This window comes from Malania oleifera, chromosome 5, assembly GCF_029873635.1.
Source record: "Malania oleifera isolate guangnan ecotype guangnan chromosome 5, ASM2987363v1, whole genome shotgun sequence".
In the NCBI taxonomy this organism is placed as follows: domain Eukaryota; kingdom Viridiplantae; phylum Streptophyta; class Magnoliopsida; order Santalales; family Ximeniaceae; genus Malania; species Malania oleifera.
This window is the reverse complement of record NC_080421.1, coordinates 112,038,933-112,063,079: the sequence shown is the minus strand read 5'-3', so window position 1 is coordinate 112,063,079 and position 24,147 is coordinate 112,038,933. Positions and strand designations below refer to the sequence as shown.

The 24,147-nt window shown below is 36.9% G+C and overlaps 1 protein-coding gene across 1 annotated transcript in view; it reads left to right on the top strand.

The window, feature by feature from the left end:
• Positions 1–23,886, top strand: part of LOC131155640 (protoporphyrinogen oxidase 1, chloroplastic) — a 34,098-nt gene extending 10,212 nt beyond the window's left edge. The window contains exons 2-9 of the mRNA XM_058108897.1: positions 4,061–4,246; positions 4,397–4,481; positions 5,754–5,901; positions 5,981–6,061; positions 6,238–6,409; positions 22,628–22,787; positions 22,958–23,061; positions 23,383–23,886. Of these exons, the coding sequence (XP_057964880.1) occupies positions 4,061–4,246; positions 4,397–4,481; positions 5,754–5,901; positions 5,981–6,061; positions 6,238–6,409; positions 22,628–22,787; positions 22,958–23,061; positions 23,383–23,682 (1,236 nt within the window). The 3' untranslated portion in view covers positions 23,683–23,886. The remainder of the gene's footprint in view (positions 1–4,060; positions 4,247–4,396; positions 4,482–5,753; positions 5,902–5,980; positions 6,062–6,237; positions 6,410–22,627; positions 22,788–22,957; positions 23,062–23,382) is intronic.
• The last annotated feature ends 261 nt before the right edge of the window (positions 23,887–24,147 follow it).

Sequence of the window (24,147 nt, the reverse complement as noted above, 5' to 3'; positions counted from 1 at the left end):
TATGAGGCTAAAAAATGCCCATATGATGAGCATTGCTCATGAGGCAACAAGAGATAGACATTGCTCGACAAAAAATTGGCCTATCTAATTAACATCGCTTATAAGACCCAAAAATGCCTATCTGATGAGCATCACTCATGTGGCAACAAAAGATGGACGCTGCTTGGTAAAAATTTAGCCTATGTTGAGCAACACTCATGAGACCCGAAAATGCCTATTTAATGAGCATTGCTCATAAGGCAACGAAAGATGCGTACTGCTCGACAAAAAATTGGTCCATCTGATGAGCACAATTGCATGAGGGTAAAAAATGTCCATCTGATGAGCTCCGCTCATGAGGCCCAAAATGCCCATCTGATGAGTACCTCTCATGAGACCCAAAATGCCCATCTGATGAGTGCCGGTCATGAGGCAACAAAATACAGGCATTGCTTGGTAAAAAAAATGACCCATTTGATGAGCATCGCTCATGAGCCTCGAAAATGCCCATATGATGAGCATCACTCATGATGCCCGAAAATGCTCAGCTGATGAGCATTGCTTATGAGGCCTAAGAATGACTATCTGATGAGCATTGCTCATGATATAAGAAGAGATGGACACTGTTTGGTAAAAAATTGGCCCATTTGATGAATGTTGTTCATGAGGCCCAAAATGGTCATATGATGAGCACTGCTCATGAGACAACAAAAATACAGGCACTGGTTGACAAAAAATTGGCTCATTTAATGAGCACCAAAAATGCCCATCTGATGAGTATCGCTTATGAGGCAATAAGAGACGAACATTGTTTGGCAAAAAATTGTTCCATCTATTAAGCACCGCTTATAAGGCTCAAAAATACCCATATGATGAGCATCACTTATAAGGCAACAAGAAACATACACTACTCAGTAAAAAATGATGCCATTTGATGAGCTCTGCTCATGAGGCAACAAGAGATGGACACTGCTCGACAAAAACCTATATGATGAGTATCGCTCACGAGGCCCCAATTTGATGAGCATTGCTCATGAGGCAACAAGAAACAGATATTGCTTGACAAAAAATTGGTACCATGTGATGAGAATCGCTCATGTGGTCCAAAAATGCTCATTTGATGAGCGCCACTTATAAAACAGCAAGAGATGGAAATTGCTCAGCAAAGTATAGACTCATATGATGAATACCGATCATGAGGTAATAAGAAATGAGCATTGCTTGACAAAATATTGACCCATATGATGAGCACCGCTAATGAGGCTCAAACACACTCATCTGATGAATTAATTTGAATCTCGTGATAATAAAAGGACTTATAGTAAATGCAATATGCTCTCGAGCCAAAAAGGTAATTCTAAGACTCAAGAGTAAGGGGGCAATTAATATAACCTAAAAGAGACCCCAACATTAAACTTGGCATTAACTTATGTAAGGCCAAAAAACAAAAAGACATCAAGTGTTCAATAGAAAGGAGGTAACATCCATTAATTAAAGTAAGGGGTTAGAACACGAATCTTTACCCCCTAGTAACATATCCATAGCCAAAATGTAACTCTTGCGTTCCAAATAAATATCCATTAGTAGGGAATTCAATAAGGGGATATCTCGAATGCCTATAAAAAGGAACCCCTAAGAAAAGTAGGGCATCTCATCTCGTTCTCACTCATTCCTTTACTGTTGCGATCCTATAAACCTTTCAAATTCCCTAACTTAGGCATTGGAGTGATCCCTCGGAGTACGCCTTGGATCCTCCAAGCTGTTTTTCTCTTATTTTCAGCAGGTGATTGAAGTTGTGATTAATCCAAATTCTACCTAACAAACTTTGGCTGCTACAAGACCTATTAGTCTAGTCTCTAGTGTCTATAAAATTATCACCAAAGTTCTAGCTAATAGGTTGAGTGCGGTGCTCGATAAGACTATTTCTATAGTTCAAAGTACTTTTGTGGAGGGGAGTCAAATTGTGGATGCTATCTTGGCGGCTAATGAGGTAGTGGAGGATATTCGTAGGAGAAAGAAGAGGGGTTTTGTCTTCAAATTGGATTTTAAGAAGGCCTATGATAGAATCAGTTGGAGTTTTTGGATAAAATTTTTGTGAGAAAGGGTTTTGGTGAGCGTTGGTGCGGGTGGCAGGAGGTTGTTTGTCTTATGTGTGGTTCATGATAATAGTGAATGGGGAATCAAAGTCTTGGTTTAGGGCTTCAAGAGGCATTTGACAGGGGGGATCCTCTTTCCCTTTTGCTGTTCGTTCTTGTAGCCAACGTGTTGAGTAGAATGGTGGATGGGGCTATGGATAGGGGGTTGGTGAAAGGGTTGGAAGTGGGGAGAGAGGGAGTTGTTGTCTCTCATCTTTAGTTTGCAGATGATACCATTTTCTTGTTAGAAGATCAAAACCCTTTGTTTGACTATGTTCGGGGCATTCTTAAAGCTTTGACAGAATTTAAGGGCTTAAAATAAATATAGGTAAAAGTGGTTTAGCTAATATTAATGTGCTTGTTGATTGAGTTAGGGGGCAGTCTTTTGCTGTGAGGTGTGGTATGTCAGAGTGGCCTATAAATTATTTAGGGGTTTTTCTAGGGGGCGATCCTAGATGTGTGGATTTTTGGAATTTGGTTGTGGAGTGAGTGGCTAAGAGGCTTGACAGTTGGAAGCAGGCTCTCTTTTCATTAGAAGGTAGAATCACCCTAGTATCCCATTATATTACTTGTTTGTTTTTAGAATGCCATGGGGATCACAAAGAAGATTAGGAAAATCATGAGGGATTTCTTGTGGCCTTGGGTAGTGGGTTTTAGGGATCATTTAGTAAGATGGGATCAGGTTTGTAGGTCTAAATTGGAGGGCGGGCTGGGTCTTGGAAATTTGGTGTCTAAAAATTTCACCCTTCTAGCTAAGTGGTTATGGCGTTTTCCCTTAGAAGATCACTTCCTTCGGCATAAAATGATTAGAAGCAAGCATGAGGTGAGTCTGGGGTACCAATAATAGTTTGATATGTTCATCAGAGAGCCCTTGGAGATCTATTTCTCAAATTTGCCCCTTATTTATGCCACATTAAATTTGTGGTGGGGATGGGTTCTCAGATTCGATTTTGGACAGATTCGTGGTTAGGGAATGATATTCTGGCCACGTCTTTTTTCCACATATCTTTCATTTGAGCTCAGGGCAACATAATATGATTTCCTTCTTTGTGGTTCATTTGGATAGCCCTTTGGTTTCTTGGAATTTTCATTTTAGAGGACCTCTAATGATAGAGAAATGCTGGAACTTTCATCCTTGTTATCATTATTGAACAGCTTTCATCCTTCTTTAGCCAGGATATTTGGTCTTGGTTTTGGATCATTTGAGGCTTTACTTTTGTAAATTCTTTCTTGAGTTTTTGACCTGTTCTTCTTGTTTTCTCCTATATTCTTCTATTTGGAAGGTAAAAGCCCCCACAAAAATTAAGGCTTTCATATGGCTGATTGTACTTAATAAAATCAACACTAATAACCTGTTGTAGGCTAGGAAACCTTTGAAGGCCTTATCTGCAGATGTCTGTGTGTTATGCTATTTGAATTCTGAAACGGCACCTCATTTTTTTTTACGTAGTGACTATGCCTGGAGAATTTGGAAAAATTTATTTGGTGTGATGGGAGAATCTTGGATCTATCTGGCGTTAGTGGAGGAATTGTTGTCGATTTCCTTTTGAGGGGTTTAGTAGAAGAAAGGAGAGGATGGCACTATGGAAGTGTGGGGATTATGGTTGGAGCGTAATGCACATATTTTTTTCAGGAAGAAAATTGAATTGGCAGCTGGTTTGGGAGAAGATTCATTACTTGGCTTTTTTTTTTGGTGTGTTTGGTTCCGTTCCTTTAAGGGAGTTAGTTTTTCGGATATGCAGAGAGATGGCACAGATTGCTGCCTTCTACACTTTTTAGGCTTCGGCATAGCATACTGGGACAAATCACCTACTCTGAAATTGTTGTTTTAAGTGGTTTTACAATTTCTAGAGTCTCCAATGTGCAAATTTTTTGCTTATTGTGTGTGCTTAACTCTAGTGCGATTTTATCTTTTGTTTTCCTGTGTGATATTTTGTTAATTGCAGGTTGATAGTGGTTTGAAGGATGATCTAGTGTTGGGGGATCCTAATGCTCCTCGATTTGTACTATGGGGTGGAAAGTTGAGGCCGATCCCTTCTAAGCCAACTGATTTACCCTTCTTTGATTTGATGAGCTTTTATGGGAAACTCAGAGCTAGCCTTGGTGTTATTGGCATCCGGCCACCTCCACCAGTTTGTCCTCATGACTTTTCTATTTCTTTATGTAGTTAGTTCATAACAATATAGCCTCCAGAAATGCTTCCATCAAGAGATTGTTCATGCACACATATTTGTATGCACTATCGAGTTTTCTCATATCTTAGATTTTGGCAAAGGTGACAGGGTCATGAGGAATCAATTGAAGAGTTTGTCCGTCGTAATCTTGGTGATGAAGTGTTTGAACGCTTGATAGAACCATTTTGTTCAGGTGATAATCAATACCCTTGTTTTGAAATGATATCACAATATATTCTAGTTGTTATTTTATTTTATTTTTTTGGTTTAAATACCTCATTCATATCAATCATCAGTTGCTATTTGATTTCTAAATTTCTGGGGATCCAGTATATTGTAAACCAAACAGTTTCCATCAAAGTTGAAGTTATTAGAGGTGCAGGGACTATGAGAAGGCTTCAGTTGTTATTGTATAATTAACTTTTTACTCAAGGTTTTATAATATTAGTTGAAGTATGGTGAATATGGAATGGGTTTTACTCCTTCAGTCTGTTCTTATTGCTTGATTTTAGATTGTTAGTCTTGAAAACAATAATAGAATGCAAATGCATGTGTATCTGTAAGCGGAGACAAATATAGGAAAAAGTTAAAAGCTATAGTTATTGAAGATAAAGTCGTAGTAGAACCTCTTTAAACAAACTAAGTTTATTTTTACAAATGAACTATATAGACAAACTCTTTAATATTCACTCAAGACACTTCATTTTTGCGCTTACACAATGACCAATCATGTGCAACTCTTTTTTTTATTTTTTTTGGGGTTGTGGGATTGGGCTTTCTTCCTTTGTTAGCAACTGGAGGTCAGTTATGTAGCTGACCTCTTTTTCTATATGCCTCCGCTTGTGTTCCTCCAAGTGACTAGTTTTTTTCAACTGCCTTTGAATTCTTTGAAGTTGGCACCTTGAGTCCTTTAGTGAGTTTGACTGCGAATTTGGCTTCTGTCTTGCAGTGCATAGTCTTAATTATGATTTAAATTTTTATGAAATTGTTGAAATTTCTGTCAAAATTTCCAATTTCATTCAGGCTTGAACAGAAAATGACAGTCCATTTCTGGCTTACAAAGAATCATTCAAAATTTATCAAAATCTCAAACTATATAGTAATGGCAGAACCTCTGAAGGAATTTAATTTATAGAAATGAACTGTATAGTACACACACAAACTATTCAATATCTACTCAGAAATTAACAATATTCACTTTTCTACTCACTGACAGCACTACCGCTTACTTGCGCTAACAGATAATAGGGGGCCTTTCCTTTATATAGAAACAGGTGTAACCAATTTCACTCTCTTCTAGATGCTTCCATGTGAAGAAGTGGGGCTTCCATTTTCTCACACAGAAATGCTGCACAATTATGCAATGTATTTCAAGAGTTGTACTAATTTAATGATGCAATTTTTTTTATTTCATAAATGGGTCGTGGCTTAAGGTTATTTTTTTGCAAATTTTTGTTGCATTCAGGTGTTTATGCAGGTGATCCTTCCAAACTGAGCATGAAAGCAGCATTTGGAAAAGTTTGGAATCTAGAACAAAATGGCGGTAGTATCATTGGTGGCACCTTCAAAGCAATCCGGGAGAAAAGTAGTAGTCCTAAGGCTCCTCGAGACCCGTAATATATATGCCTTCATAATTGCAAGAATTTTTCTGCAAAAATTATGTTCATTCTCCTCAAAGCTGTTGTTTTTTAGGCGATTACCGAAACCAAAGGGCCAAACTGTTGGATCTTTTACTAAGGGACTTACCATGTTGCCGGAAGCAATTTCTGCAAGGTGCCACTTTGTTAATAAAATCTCATGTTGGGAAAATAAGTAAATGGCCATTAAGTGTGGTGGTGAATTATTTAGGCTGCTAGTTAGAGAAATATTTTTTTGCTGGTTATTTACAAGGTTCATTTAGCATTCTGTCAATATTTCATTGGCCTAATGAGTTATATTTATACTTACAGGTTGGGTGGCAAAGTAAAATTATCTTGGAAGCTCTCTAGTATCACTAAATTGGATAATGGAGGGTATAATTTGACATACGAAACACCAGAAGGATTAATTTCTCTACAGAGTAAAAGTGTCATAATGACTGTTCCATCCCATGTTGCCAGCAGACTGTTGCGCCCACTTTCTGTATGTTTCATTCTTGAATGTTTTTAATCCTGCCCTTGTTTTTTTGCTCATGCATTTTTAGTGGTAAGTTCCCAACTGGATTGTGGTTGGCATTTTTTTTTTCTTTTTAAATAGAAAAAGAAGATATGTTCATTGAAGAGGAAAGAATGTACAAATAGGAGAAAAATATCCTCTTATAAAAAGAAGAAAGACTAGAAAACAATCAAAATAAGACCACCTTCCAATCTCTTGAAGATCTAAGAAAGGCACCCCTTAAAACTCTAGTTTCAGAGGACCTGAAGCCAAGTACTGAATCCCATCCCAAAGCGAAGCACCAGCAGAATTCCTCTTTCCTGAAAATATATGAGCATTCCTTTCCATCCAAATTCCCCTCAAAAACTGCAAAGATGCCCAAGTCCACAAGACTAAACCATCACCTCTCTTCCCAAAACTTGTAAAAGAGACGTTATAATTTCTCCACTTAATTCGCAACCCAATCCTCCCCAAAACAGAAAATAGCTTATTCCAGATTGCCCAAGAGAAAGAGCAATGCATAAATATATGCGAAGAAGATTCTGAATGATCAAGACATTGGAAACTAACATTCAAAGATAATGCCTTCAAAGACACATGAAATTAAATTCCTTCAGAGGTTCTTCCAACATGTTCTTCAACCAAACAAGTTCATGAGTAATGTGAGCCATAACTCTATACTCTGATTCAACACTTGACCTTGCCACCATAGCTTGTTTCCTACTTTTTCAAAAAACCAAATTAATACCAACCAAGATACAATACCCAGTTGTAGATCTTTGGTCAAAAGGCGACCTAGTCTAATTTGCATATGTATATCCCTGAATATAAGTATGACTTTGATCTTGATATAAAATACCTCTTCCAGGTGCAACTTTGAGATATCTTAAGATGCGAATTACTGCGTCCCAGTGACTTTTCCTCGGAGAATTCAGATATTGACTCACAACACTTGTTGGAAAAGATGTGTCTGACTGAGTGAGTGTGAGATAATTCAACTTTCCAACAAGTCTATGGTATTGTCCAAGATTAGGCTACAAATCACCTATATCAGACATTAACTTGCTATTAGGATCCATGAGTTATCAATTGGTTTGGATCCCAATAATTCAGTTTCATCCAATGGATCAAGAACATACTTTCTTTGTGACAAAACAGTTCCTATACGAGATCTCGATACTTCTATACCCAAGAAGTCTTTCAACGGTCTCAAATCTTTGGTTTGAAACTTAGTTTGTCAAAAAGTTTGAGACTTTGAATACCTTTATCATCATGACCTGTAATAACAATATTATCCACATACACAATAAAGAGGGTCCTACTTGATGAAGTATGACGACAAAACATAGTGTGATCCACTGGACACCATCGAAGACCAAACTCAAGTACTACAATACGGAATCAACCAAACCATGCTCTAGGAGACTGTTTTAAACCATATAATGCCTTCTTGAGGCGATACACTAAGCTTGACTCCCCTTGAGCAACAACCTAGGTGGTTGTTCCATATAGATTTCCTCCTCAAGATCAATATCACCATGCCAGAAGGCATTCTTCACATCTAACTGATGAGAGGCAGGGGACAAGTGTAGCCAAGAAGATGAATAGTCGTATTGATGTAAGTTTGGTGACCGGAGAAAGTGTTAGAATAATCCAAACCATACACCTGAGTATACCCCTTAGTATTAGGATGTGGCTTCTAAAGAGCCATAGAACCATTAAGGTTGACTTTCACAGTGTATACCTAAAGACAACCAACCACATACTTGTCAAGAGGAAGAGATACCAAGTCCCAAGTACCATGGTCCCGTAAAGCATTCATCTCTTCAACCTTGGCATTCCTCCACCCAAAGTGGGCTAGGGCTTTTGAAACAAATTTAGGAAGTGCAGTAGTGATAGAGCAGTAGCAAAACAATAATAGGAGGGTGATAAGAAGTCATAGCAAACATAGTTGGAAATGGGATGTTGGGTACATGTGTATTTTCCTTTCTGAACAACAATGGGAGCATCAATATCATGGGAAATATGATCTTTAGACAAGGAAACCAAAGGCGTGGTAGTAGATGCTAGGGGGGACTCTCTTCATTGGAGCCGCCGTTGTGCATACACTTGCAAATTAGGACGACAGAGATGATGGAATTGAACTACATGGAGACACTGGTGGTTGATTGGGCGAGGATAGCAAACTAGAATTTGGAAGATTGAGCAGAGGAATAGAGTCGCTGAGATTAGAAGCACTTAGGGAGTGGGAGTAGTAAGGTGTAGACTCAAAGAAGGCAACATATGAAAAAACAAAGAAGCAATGCATCGTAGGACTGTAACAACGATATCCCATTTGATTATATGAGTAGCCTAGAATGACACATTTTATAGCACGAGGATCCAACTTATCCACCCCAAGATTTTGTTGATGAACGAAGGACACTCATCCGAATATATAAGGAGGTAGAGAGAATAAAGGTGAATTAGGAAAGAGAATGGAGTAGGGAATTTTACCACTAAGAACAGAAGATGGCGTCCTGTTGATTAGATAGCAAACAATAGATACAACATCACTCCAAGACACTTAAGGTATATGCATTTGATAAAGTAAGGTATGAGTGATTTCAAGGGCATGTCTATTTTTCCTATCTGCAACCCCATTTTGTTGAGCACTCTGGGCGCAGGATGATTGATGAACAATACCAACTAAGTCATATAAGTAATGAATTGTGTACTGAAATACTCTTTAGCATTATCACTCCGAATTATTGGAATTAACAAAAACTAAATTGAGCCTTTATTTCAGAACAAAAGGCACAAAATATATGAAATAACTCAACTATTTTTTATTAAATATAGCCAAGTCATCCTTAATCATCCACAAAGGTTAAAAAGTACTGGAAACCCAATTTAGACACAACTCTGCTTGGACCCCAAACATTAGAATGGACTAACATGAAAGACCTTGAAGCCTGTTTATTGACTTGGGAAGCAAAAGGGACACGATGATGCTTTTCTAACTGACAAGACTCATAATTAAGACTAGACACATAACTCAAATTAGGAACTAAATGTTTCAACTTTTCCAACGAAGGATGACCATGCCGTAGAAGGAGATAGCGGCTCAAAGTGATAAAGTCCACCGAATTCACGCACTTAGCCAATTGTTTTCCTCATCTTCAAATCTTGAATAACAATAGAATCATAGAAGGTTACTGAACAATTCATGGATTTAGTAATCTTGCTAACAAACATAAGATTGAAAGGAAACTTGGGAATATACAAAATCGAAGGAAGAGAGATAGAAAAAAGTGGGATTTACAGTCCCAATTCCCTTGACGACAATGGTGGATCATTCAGTAAGAGTAACACAAGGCAAATTTGCAGGATACTGAAGAGTAGAGAAGAAATTATGTATACTTGTAATATAATTAGTGGTAGCAGAGTCGATATCCCAATGATTGGGACGAGAAGTACTAGATGACAGGCATGCTGTGGGATTACCTATTTGGGCAAGAGATGCAATGGATAGAGAAGCTTGTCATGATGCTTGATATTGTTAGAAGTTCGAATATACTTTTCCTTTGACATAGATACAAGGGTGTGGAGTTGATGGTGGCTGCATTGGCAACACATGAAGGACTATCGTGAAGATCCCAACATTGCTCAATAGTATGATTACCTTGTCCACATTGAGTGCACTTGCAAGGAGTGCCTCTACCTCATCCATCTCTACCACCGCGACTGATCAAACCACCTCGATAACTTCTGCGTTTTTTGGGGGAGAGCTAAAATTTCCCTGTGTGGCAAAGGATGTCCTCTTAGAGCCTGATGCAAGAGTAGGCCAAAGGAAGCACAAATGACGCGAGAATAAACATCAGCAAATGATGGCAACTACTAAGTATTTAAGATCGAATTGCCTCAAACTTGGGTCTCAAGCCCTTTAGAACTTGAAGAACTATCATCTACTACCTCTGCTTCTGCATCTCACGAATGTCAACGATTATAGGTTGCATGACGTTAAGCTCCTCATGAATACGTTTCATCTCTCCAAAATAATCTACAATGCTCATCTCCTTTTGTAACTAAAAATACTGCTGGTATAAATCATACATACGTGTAATGTTACTAGAGTGGCATAATCCCAAATCTCCTTGTATGTACCTAAATGCATGCGCATTTGTGCAATTTGGGGCTCCATCGAATTCCACAAAAAGAAAACAATCAAGGCATCTTTCTAATTCCACGCACCTTTTCTCTTCTCATTATAAAAGGATTAGATTAGAGCAAGTGGTCAGATTTTCCTAATCTTGGTAAATAAACCCGAATAGCCTTAGACCATTGAGCATATTTTTTTCCATCCAACTTTTGAGTTGTTATCTATGGCAACAATGAAGGAAACATGTTTTTGGGATTCATAGACTATCCCAACACTCACAAACCAACAACCACTCCAATGTCAAACAAGAAGAATAATCAAAACTAATCAGGACAACCACAAATAATGTGAAACATCGAGACAACCACGGATGAGGCGAACCACTTACGGACTAATATAGCACCGTTAGAACCTAACAAATCCACTTACGAACACCGGCACTACTCCAAGAATGCAGATATTGACTCACAACACTTGTTTCAAAAGATATGTTTGGCCAAGTGACTATGAGATAATTCAACTTTCCAACAAGTCTCCAGTATTGTCCATAATTAGGCAATGAATCACCCTATCCGACACTAACTTGCTGTTTGGATCCATGGGTGTATCAATTGGTTTGGATCCCAATAGTCTAGTCTCATCCAACAAATCAAGAGCATACTTTGTGACAAAAACAATTCCTATACGGGATCTAGGTAATTCTATACCTAAGAAGTATTTCAACGTCCCAAATTTTTGGTTTCAAACTCAGCCTGTAGAAACAATTTTATAATTTGAATACCTTTATCATTATCATTTGTAATGACAATACCATCCATATACACAACAATGAGGATCCTACCTAATGAAGTATGACGACAAAACATAAAGTGATCCACTGCACACCGTCGAAGACCAAACTCAAGTACTACAACACTGAATGGACCAAATCATGCTTTGGTAGACTATTTTAAACCATATAGTGCCTCCTTGAGCCAACACACTAAGCTTGACTCCCTCTAAGCAACAACCTAGGTGGTTGCTCCATATAGACCTCTTTCTCAAGATCACCATGCAAGAAGGCATTTTGCACATCTAACTGATGCAAAGGCCTGTGACAAGTGGTAGCGAAGGAGATGAGTGGACGTATTGATGTAAGTTTTGCAATTGGAGAAAAAGTGTCGGAATAATCCAAACTACACACTTGAGTATACCCTTAGCAACAAGATGTGCCTTCAAATGAGCCACAGAACCATCAAGGTTGACTTTCATATTGTATGCCCAAAGACAACCAACCACACACTTGTCAGGAGGAAGAGATACCAAGTCCCAAGCACCATTGTCTTGTAAAGCATTCATCTCTTCAACCATGGTATTCCTCCACCAGAGTGGGCTAAGGTTTTCAAAACAGATTTAGGAAGGGCAGCATATGATAAAGCAATAACAAAACAATAATAGGAGGGTGATAAGAAGTGGCAAACATAGTTGGAAATGGAATGTTGTGTACATATTCGTTTACCTTTCTAGAAAGCAATGGGAGGATCAACATCATGGGAAATATAATCACGAGACGATGAAACCAAAGGCGTGGTAGTAGATGCTAGAGGAGACTTTCTTTCTTGGAGCTGCCGTCGTGAATACACTTGCAAATTAGGATGTTCTGGATGATGAGAAGGACTTAAACTACATGAAGACACAAGTAACTAGAATCTTGAAGATTAGGTAGGGGAAGAGACTCATTGAGATCAGAAGCACTTAGGGATCGAGTGTAGTAAGGTGTAGACTCAAAAGAAGGTAACATATGTAGAAATAAAGAAGCAATGCAGCGTAGGACTATAACAGTGATATCCCTTTTGAGTATATGAGTAGCCTAGGAAGACACATTTTATAGTGCAAGGATCCAACTTATCCGCCTCGGGAGTTAGTTGATGGACAAATGACACACACTCGAATATACAAGGAGGTAGACAGAATAAAGGTGAATTAGGAAAGAGAATGGAGTAGGGAATTTTACAACTAAGAACAGAGGATGACATCCTATTGGTAAGATAGCAAACAGTAAGTACAACGTTACTCCAATACACTTTAGGTACACGCATTTGATAAAGTAAGACGCGAGTGATTTTGAGGAATGTCTATTTTTCCTTTTTACGTCCCCATTTTATTAAGGATTGTGGGCAGATGATGATTGATGAACAATACCAAACCAAGTCATATAAGTAGTGAATTGAGTACTGAAATACTCTTTAGCATTATCACTTCAAAATTTTCAAATAGGCAAATCAAATTTAGTCTTCATTTAAAACAAAAGGCACAAAATATATGAAACAACTCTAAAGGATCTTTTATTAAATATAGCCAAGTCATCCTTGAAAAACTAAGAAAATGCCAGATGAATGGAGGAAAAACATTTTAATACCTATATACAAAAATAAAGGAGATATTCAAAATTGTAATAACTATCGTGGAATTAAACTTATGAGTCATACGATGAAACTATGGGAAAGGGAAGTTGAACAAAGATTAAGGTTAGAGACGAAGATCTCAGAAAATTAATTTGGTTTTCTGCCCGGGAGATCTACCATAGAAGCTATTTATCTTTTAAGAAAATTAATGGAAAATTTTAGGGAAAAGAAGAGGGACTTGCATATGATATTTATTGACCTTGAGAAAGCATATGATAGGATACCTATGGAAGTTCTATGGTGAGTTTTAGAAAAAAAGGGTGTATGTTGTAGGTATGCCGATGTCATTAAGGATATGTATGATGGAGTAATGACTAGTGTAAGGACTATAGATGGAGAAACTAGAGAATTTCCAATTACATAGGTGTACATCAAGGATCTGCTTTGAGTCCATATCTTTTTGCTTTAGTGATGGACCAATTGACTAAGAGTATTCAAAAGGAGGTTCCATGGCATATGTTTTTTGCAGATGATATTGTATTAATTGACGAAACTAGGGACGAAGTAGAGGCTGAGTTAGAATCATGGAAAGAAGTTTTGGAATCTAGAGACTTTAAGATAAGTAGAAATAAAACAGAATATATGAAATGTAATTTTAGTAATGATAGGAGGAATATTGGAGATAAAGTTAAACTTGATGATGAAGAAATAAATAGCACTTGTAGATTTCGATACCTTGGATCTATTATGCAAGTTAAAGGAGAAATTAAAGATGATGTAATGCATAGAGTTAAAGCAGGTTGGGTAAAATGGAGAAGTGCTTCAAGTGTGCTATGTGATCGTAGAATACCCTTAAAATTGAAAGGGAAGTTTTATAAGACAGCTATAAGACCAGCTAATATGGATTGGAATGATGGGTGACGAAGAAACATAATATCCAAAAAGTAAATTTTGCTGAGATGAGAATGCTTAGATGGATGAGTGGTATAACATTGAAAGATAAATTAAGGAATGAACATATTTGTGGTAAGTTAGGTGTAGCTCTTATAGAAAATAAGAAAAGGGAGGGACGACTCAAATGGTATGGACACTTGCAACAACGTAGGCCACATGCACCTGTGAGGAAGAGTGACTTAGTTACTGTGGGGGGCAGTAGAAGGGGTAGGGGTAGACCTAAAATAACTTGGGAGGAGACAGTGAGTAAGGATTTAATATCCTTGAATCTATCAAAAGAAATGGTCCATGATCGCATAAAATGGCGGAAAATGATTCATATAGCCGACCCCACTTAGTGGGACTAAGGCTTTGTTTTGTTTGTTGTTTTGTTGTTGCATCCTTGAATAATCATCCACAAAGGTTACAAAGTACCGGAAACCCAACTTGGACACAGTTCTACTAGGACTTCAAACATCAGAATGGACTAACATGAAAGGGCATGCAACTTATTTATTGACTCGGGAAGAAAAAGGGACATGATGATGCTTTCTCAACTAACAAGACTCACAATCAAGATTAGACACATAATTCAAATTAGGAACTAGATGTTTCAACTTTTCCAATGGAGGAAGGCCAAGGGCAACAATGAATTCGGAGAGGTGTTTTAGCAGCAATGCATGTGGTAGAAGAGATAGCAACTCAAAGTGATACAGTCCACTAGCTTCACGCCCTCCACCAATTGTTTTCCTCGTCCTCAAATCTTGAATAACCACAAAATCAGGGAAGAATGTTATTGAACAATTCATGGATTTGGTAATCTTGCTAATGGACATAAGATTGAAAGGAACCTTGGGAGTATGCAATATCGAAGGAAGAGAAATAGAAGAAGTGGGATTTACAGTCCTAATTCCCTTGACGTCAGTCGTGGATCCATCAGCAAGAGTAACACAGGGTAAGTTTGTAGGATACTGAAAGGTAAACAACAAATTAGGTGTACCTATGATATGATTAGTGGCAACAAAGTCTATAACCCACAGACTAAGACGAGAAGTATTGGATGATAGGTATGTTGTGGGATTACCTATTGGGCAAGAGATGCAATAGGAAGAGAATCTTGTTGTGACGCTTGATATTGCTGGTACTTGGAGTACTCTATATCTGGCCTAGATATAGTAAGTTTCCCTCCACTTGGTCCTTAAGGTGTGGAATCGGTGGTGGCTGGATTGGCAACACGTGAAGTTCTAGCAAGGAGATCCCAACACTTCTCAATAGTTTGGTTACCTCGTCCACAATAAGTGCGCTTGCGAGGAGTGCCTCTACCTTGTCCATTTCTACCACCACAACCACCCGAACCACCTCAATAACTTCTGCGATTGTTTGGCAGAGAACTAGAATCACGATGTGTGGCAAAGACTGCCCTTTTAGAGCCAGATGCAAGAGTAGGAGCATGCGTGCTAAAGGAAGCATGAAGGGCATGAGAATAAACATCGGCAAATTATGGCAACTCTGTACTACTAAGTATCTGGGATCAGACAACCTCAAACTCGATTTTTAAGTCGCTAGAACTCAAAGAACTATCATTTTCTCCCTTTACTTTTGTATCTCACGAAAATTGGTTGTTCTAGGTTGCATGACGTTAAGCTCCTCATGAATACGTTTCATATCTTTGAAATAGTTTGCAATACTCCCATCTCTCTGTTGTAATTGAAAGTACTTTTGGGATAAATCATACATACGTGTAATCTTACTAGAGTATAGAAGCTTGGCATAATCCCAAATCTCCTTACATGTATCTAGATGCATGCACATCCGTGCAATCTGGGGTTCCATCGAATTCCACAAGAGGGAATCAATCAAGCCATCTTCCTCAGTCCACACTTCTTTTATTTTCTCATTAGAAGGATAAGGTTAGAGCAAGTGGTCAGATTTTCCTAAATAAATTCAAACAACCTTAGAACATTGTACATAATTCTCTGCATCCAACTTTTTAGTTGTTATGTGTGGCAGTGATGAAGGAAACATGTTGTTGGGATTCATGGACTCCATCCCAACACTCATAAACCAGCAGCCATACCAATGTCAAGCAAGAAGAACAATCAAAACTAATCGGGACAATCACAAACTATGTGAAGCACAGAAACAACCACGGATGAGGTGAACCACCTACCAACTGATGTAGCACTGCCACAACCTCACAAATTTACTTATGAACATTGCCACTGCTCGAAGAAACTCATAGAAGTCCTTTATGAACACCGAACAACAACTAACGGATTATAATGAGAACATGGGTGAAAAAAGGTTGGATCTTTGAGCAAAAGCATGCCCAACAACTTGATAATATGGTCTAGGGAAGGAATCAAAACATGGTGGAGGAAAAACTTAGAAAAAGGTGGCTGGAATCTCTCTCTCGTACCGGCGCATGGTGGCGCGTGGAACCTTTCTGGTGATGGTGTTTTGTAGGGTTAGGTTTTAGAGGGTTCTATTTTTGGCTATGTGGTTGGTTTTGTGAAATAATGAAGGGTCGATGGGGTTTTGAGAAGGGCAGCGATTGGAGGGTGTTTTTTGGCGACTACTGATTGTGATGCAGTTTAGGTTGGATCACACTCTAACACACACTCTAACACCAAGTTGAGATTTTGATTAAATGAATGACCTAACTTGAAGATATGTATCTCTCTATTTATAATACAAATCAAATACATTCTAATGACCATAACACCCTTTCTAACTCTCACTAATTAACATACAACACTTAATAATAATACTAAAAAACTAAAATAACCTTTAACAAACCTTACCATAAGCCTTTTCAAACCCAACTTAAATATAACCCCCATCTTATTCCTACTATGAAATCCTCCACGACTTCATTAGCCACCAAAATAGTATCCACAATCTGTCTTCCCCAACAAAAGCACTTTGGGCATTGGAAATAATATCTCCTATCACTTAACTCAAACTCTATGCAAGCACTTTTGTAATAATTTTCTGAACACTTGTGAGTGGTTGGCTCTTTTAGTCTACTTTAATTTGTTTACGCTTCATATCACTTTTGTAAAAAATTTGACACGACTCTCGAATCATGTTAAAAATTTCCAACTTGGAAACTCTCTCTCTCTCTCTCTCTCTCTCTCGTGGTTTCAAGAAAGCTCGAGAGTTCTTTTGTGTTGTCGCCTACTGCAATGACTTATTGTTTCGGCCGCTGAGTGTCCCATTGTCTTCCTCTGCATCGATTCCAGTTTCTTGATTTCTCTTGATATTTAATCGAAGTTCTTGTATGAGTTTTCGTTTGGGTTCGATCGTCGCTCGCTGTAGTAGTAAATAAATTTGACATCTTGGACTCTACCTGCCACCCTCTGTTTTCTTCCCTCTCTGTCCCTCGTTTTGGTGTTCTTCAAGGTAGTTTCTTTGTCATCTTACAGAGCTTCTTTTTATTTTATTTTATTTTTTCATTTGACTTGTCTAATTTGAAATCTTGAGTTACGTACACACTCCTACTTCCTGAATTTAATCTTGGAAGTGAAGAAACCAAATCCTCAAATTTTCTTTGTTTTCTTGGCACTTGCGTATTTTTGTCCCTCATGAAACACCAAATTTAGAGTTCTGCCAAAGGATTTGATTCAATAGAATTTCAACTAAAATATGCAATATTGCACATTTTTGTTGAAAATCACATCAAAAATAACATCCAGCTTTGATCAAGGTTATGTGTGAGGGGGCGTGAGTCCAATGAGAGGTCATGTCGAAACTATATAGTATTCAATTCCATCGACAATCTTGAATGTAAATCTTGAATTTAGATTGAAGAATTTTTGCAATTCCTTATTACATCAATATTCTTTGATTGATTTTTTTGTTAGCAGCATCAAATTTTCTACGCCAAAGGGTACTTATTGTAGTTTTTTCAATCAGTTGTCATTACCTTTTAGTTCCGGCCATTGATGAGATCTTTTCCTCTCATGTTATTTCTTTTTTTATTACTATTATTATTATTTTTCTAATAGTTGGTTAATAGTGAAGATTTTGTGTTTATGATTTGAAGGCTTAATATATGCATTTTTGTGTTTTCCGTTTGCACGTCTTGGAGTATGCAAATTTTTTTCAAAAAGTACTAGTGCACTTTTTTTTTTTGTTTTGTTTTGTTTTTTGTTTTTATTTTAGTTTAGCTTGGATCCATACGCAAAATTGTATGCTTTAGATTTTTTTTAATGCATTGCCTATGTAAAATAAGTTTGCATAAAAAAAAAAAAAAAAAAAACTCAAACGTGTACTTTGCTTGTGTAACACAAATTATCTTTGTACACACAACTGGTCCCAAGCTCGGATAAAGGAGTAGGGTTGTGTTAGGTAGCTGATAGCTAGCGTAAAACTTTGTCAGATCTTATTATCATGAATTTTTACTAAATTCACCTAATTCAAGGGAATAGATCAGGTCAGTATAGAAGGGAGAGGGCTAATAAGTTAGCACAAGAAACTAAGATTAGATTCACAACTTGAAATATATGGATTCATACGGGTAAAAGTATGGAAATAGTAGAAATAATGTTTAGAAGGAAAATTAACCTAATCTGCCTTCAAGAGACAAAATGGGTAGGAAAGAAAGTTAAAGAAATTGAAAAATTATGATTTAAACTTTGGTACACTAGAAAAGAGAAACATAAAATTGGGGTGAGAATTATTATAAACAAAGACGGAAAGACCTAAAAGATAATGTACTAAATTTTAAAAGAATAGGGAATAAGATTATTAAAATCAAGATAGCTCTAGGCTTGGAAAAATAGTGAATGTCATTAGTGCATATGCTCCTCAAATAGGTTTAGCCTAAAATCTTCAAAAATAATTTTGGAAAGATAAGGATAGTATTTTACAAGGGATACGAAAATCTGAAAAGATATTCATAGGAACTAATTTGAATGGACACATTGAAAAAGATAATATAGGTTATGAGACGTTACATGGGGGCCATCGATATGGAGATAAAAATGAGGCCAGTGATACAATCTTAGATTTTGCTATGTGTTATGATTTAGTCATATTGAATACTTGCTTTATAAAAAGAGAAGAACACTTAATTACTTTCAAGATTGGGCATAGTAAAAGTCAAAAAGATTTCTTCCTAACTAGGAATGAGGAGTGTCTATCTTGTAAGGATTGTAAAGTTATCCTAGCTGAAAGCTTGACTACACAACATAGAGTCCTAGTATTAGATGTACATATTAAAAAATGGAAGAAAAAAGAATAACATAAATCAACACAAAAGGACTAGTTGGTAGAGCTTGAAAGGAGATAATATGGTAAAGTTCAAAGATAAAATGATTAAAGAGAGTGATTGGACTGTAGGGGATAAGGTAGGTAGATGCAAATACTATTTGTAATTAAATGACTAATTATATTGTAAGGATCACAAAAGTGGTTTTAGGTGAGTCCAAATGAAGATCCTTCGACAGTAAAGAAAGTTGATGGTGGGATCAAGAAGTTTGAAAATTCATTAAGACAAAAATAATTTGGTATAAATATGGCAAAATTATAAAAATATATAAAATCTTGAAAAATATAAAGAGACGAGGAAAAAAGCGAAAAAAAAAAAAACTATTAATGAAGTTAAACGTAGACCTTATGATACTTTATATATTAGGGTAGCCCGGTGCACAAAGCTTCCGTATATGTGGGTTTGGGGAAGGGCAGACCAAGATAGGTCTATGGTATGTAGCCTTACCTTGCATTTTTGCAAGAGATTGTTTCCACCCCTCGATTAGATACAAAAAGGAGGGAAAAAAAGACATTTATAAATTTTCTAGAGTTAGAGAAAGAGAATATCTAGATTAAGGTGGTGTAAATTGTATAAAATACAAGAATGTTAATGTCTTAACTAGAGAAGAAGACAAAAAAGAGAAGTGACGAAGATACTTTGAAATGTTGTTTAATGAAAGCCAAAATGAAAGATTGAACTTGGAAGTGATAGATGAGGAGGAGGCTACAAATTGGAGATTTATTTGCAAAATTAGAGTTCTTGAAGTTAAGATGACATTAAAAAAGATGAAAAATGAGAAACCTATAGGACCAGATTAAATACTAATTGAAGTTTGGAAATTTTTGTGGGATGAATAAAATAATTAGTTAACTAATCTATTCAGCATTATCATAAAAACCAAGAAAATTTCAGAAGAGTGGAAGAAAAATACATTAGTACCTTTATACAAAAATAAAGGCGATATTCAGAACTGTAATACTTATCATGGAATTAAGATTATGAGTCATACAATGAAATTATGGAAAAAGGGTAATTGAACATATAATAAGACTAGAAATGAGGATTTTAGAAATTCAATTTGGTTTTAAGCCTAGGAGATCAACAACCGAAGCTATTTATCTTTTTAAGAAGCTTAATGGAAAAGTTTAGGGAAAATAAAAGGGACTTGCACATGATTTTTATTGACCTAGAAAAAGCTTATGATAGAGTACCTAGGGAAGTTATATGGTGCGTTTTAGAAAAGAAGGGGATTTGCAATAGATACTGAGGTGATTAAGGATATGTATGATAGAGTAGTGACTAGTGTTAGGACTGTAAGAGGAGAATCTAGAGATTTTTCCAATCAAAATAGTTGTACATCAAGTTTATACTTTGAGTCCTTATCAGAGTGGAATCTAAGCTAGAACTTTGGAAAGTTACATTAAAGTCTAAAGGGTTTAGGATAAGTAGGACTAAGACATAATATATGAAATGTAATTTTAGTAATGTAAGAATTAGTAGAGGAGAGAAGGTTATACTTGACAATCAAGAGATTAATAATACTAATAGATTTAGATATCTTGGATGTATTATGCAAGCCGAAGGGAAACTTGAAGAAGACATAATACATAGAATTAAAACAGGTTGGGTAAAATGGAGAAGTGTGTCAAGTATGTTGTGTTATTGTAGAATACCCTTAAAATTAAAAGGAAATTTTTTTAAGACGGCTATAAGACCAACTATGCTTTATAGTTCAGAATGTTGAACAACTAAGAAACATGTACAAAAAGTAAAAGTCGCTGAAATGCGGATGTTAAGGTGGATGAATGTACAAAATGAGCATATACGCAATAATTCAGGCATAGCATTGGTAGTAGACAAGATGAGGGAGGAGCGGCTTAAATGGTTTGGGCATTCCAAACGTAGGCCTAGTAGAGCACCTATGAGGAGGAGTGAATTAGTTATTGTTTCTGGCATGAAAAAGGGGTAGGGATAGACCTAAAATAATTTGAAATAAGGTAGTAAGAAAGGATTTAACAATCCTTAATCTAATAGAAAAAACGCTCTTGATCAGGTGAATTGGCGGGAAAGGATTCATATAGCCGACCCCACCTAGTGGGACTTGAGGCATCTTCTTCTTGTTGTTTTGTTGTTCATATCACTCATGTAATACATAGATGGTATGGGTCACATTGATCTTGATTGTTTTCTTGGGGCATTTTGAAATCCTAGAAGCTATCAACTATCATTAACTTGGATAATGGAGGGTATAGTTTGACGTATGAAGCACCAAAAGTATCCCTCTTTCTGTATGTTTTATTTTTTGATAGTCTGTGCCTTGTCTCGTTTGCATTATATTTCATTTTCATTCTTGAATGCTTGTTTACAGTATGTTTCATTTTCATTTTTGAATGTTTTTAATCCTGCTCTTGTTCTTCTCGTGCATTTCAGTGGAAAAATTCCAACTGGATTGTGGTTGGCTCTGTTATTCTACTTTAATTTGTTTATGCTTCATAGCATTGGCATAAGTCACACTGATCTTGATTGTTATCTTGAGGCATTTTATAATCTAGTAACCTATAAAAAAATAAAAATAAGGAAAGTTTCCAACTGGATTGTGGTTTGTCTCTTGGGGCATTTCATAATCTAGTAACCTATTAAAAAAATAAAAATAAAAATAAATGGTGAGATCTGGATTAGGCACCTAATATGGAAAAAAGGAAAATGCGAGAACTTGGTAGTTAATTTGTGGAAAAGGGTGAGAACTAGATAGTGCTTCAGCTAATTTGTGGAAATTATACAGTGGATATTGGCAAGTGTGGAATTTGAAAATGCCTCCAACATCCTTGGGTGTGGAATGCTTTTTTTTTTTTCAATTACTTTCCTTTCAATACTATGTCTGTCATTCCCTTGTGGGCATAGCCATATACATGTATTTTTTGTCATATTGTAAAATGTTCTTTGGTGGAAAACATATACTTCATTGTGCGATTGTGTGTCCTTCCCTTGCCTGTTATGCTTTGTTAATATTAAGTTGGTCTGGTATTTAAGAAGCTACCTTGCATCATTAGCACTGAAGCTAGAGTGTTTAAAATTTTTCTTAAAATGCATTTGTGGATTCAATGGCTTTCAATATCCAATCAATGTGTATTTGGCGTGCATTACAAGCAGTGTGACTGCAAGACTTGCTATCCATGTTGGAAGGTTGTTAGATGGTTTATACTTCTGCATTGAGAACTTGAAACAGCTTCAACTACATTTCTCTGAAGAAAATAATGTATATAACCATTCAGTTTCTGCAATACTTGTATTTAATGAATGTCAAGCTCTTTAAAATCCTCCTTATCAACACCAAAAATGAAGGAGGATTAAAAAAGTTGAAAAAAGAAAATGAAGCATGAGATAAAATCTGGCAGCTTACTATGAGTAGCCATTGGTTTTTAGTTCCCCAATTTTTTAGTTTGGATAGAAGCTTCAAAATAGTGTCATCTCTTCTATTCATTTATTTGCAGGGGCCTGCTGCAGATGCACTATCAAAATTTTATTACCCACCAGTTGCGGTAGTGTCAATTTCATATCCAGAAGAAGCAATTCGGAGAGAGTGCTTGATAGATGGTGAACTTAAGGGGTTTGGTCAGTTGCATCCACGCAGCCAGGGCGTGGAAACTTTAGGTAGGACTGCTTTAAATTCTATCGTGAGTGGTTGTCATCATCCTAAAATCTGCTTCTTGTTTGGACTCATGGCTCAAGTTCAGTTGTGGCCCAAAAGATTGAAATCTTTCATTGAGGATGTGGTGCAAAATTCTGACCAAATTTAGCCTGTTAATTTCTTGATACTGCAGGAACTATTTACAGTTCATCACTTTTTCCAAACCGAGCACCACCTGGAAGGGTTCTGCTGTTGAACTTCATTGGAGGGGCTACAAATCCTGGAATTTTGTCCAAGGTAAGAAAACTCTCTAGTTCCTACCCTTCCCTCCCCCCCTCAAACTATTCACACACAAACTCTCTTTCAATCTATGTACACACACATTAACCTAAGATATCTCGCCCACTATATTTTACCACTTATTCTGGCGAATGTTAATAAAAAAAATATAGTGTGAACATAAGTTCTACTGGCTTTCTCTGAAGTATCTATGTTAGGTATTCAGAACCTATCTTCACAAAAGCCTTTTGTTCTTGTTTTTCCTAACACTTCCATTTTTGATTTTCCTCCCCTACATTGTTGTCTTCCTCCCTTTGTGTGTGCATGTGCGTGTGGCAGACAGAGAGCCAGCTTGTTGAAGCAGTTGACAGAGATTTGAGAAAGATGCTTATAAATCCTAATGCAAAAGATCCCTTTATTTTGGGGGTGAAAGTGTGGCCTGAAGCCATACCACAGTTCATGATTGGTCATTTCGATATCTTAGACGCTGCAACGGCCGCTCTTCGGGATGGTGGATTCCAAGGGTTGTTTCTTGGGGGCAACTATGTGTCTGGCGTGGCCTTGGGCCGATGCGTGGAGGGTGCTTATGAGGTTGCAGCCAAAACTGCTGCTTTTCTGTCCCAGTATGTGTGCAAATAGTGTCAACATTTTTTTTTTTGGCTTTCTAGCAATTTTGGATTATGCATTCGTTGAAATGCAACTGATGGGGGGTTTCTTCTGCTTTCCCATGAAAATTTGGGTAGTCTAATTTGTGAACAGAGTGCGTTTGTTGTTTTGGGCTTTCTGTTATAATCTTATTTCATGAGTAAGAAATAGTTCATTTGTGCTGTGGTTTGACGGAAATTGTTCTGTGCACACAGTGATGTTATATTTATTATTCAAAACTTAAAAGTGCATCTCTTTTGGTCCCTTGCGAAGATAAAGCATGAAACATTTGCCAAAAAAGTTGAGCCATGGTTTTTTCTCATGCTTCCAGTTGTGCCAGAAGCAGCAAAGCCATAAAAGCATGGTGGCCAAAGGCATTTGTAGGGTCGAGTAGGCCTGAAGTATGTTTCTGTTCTAAGAGAGAAGCATAAAAAAGAAAAAGAAAAGATAAAGGAGTGT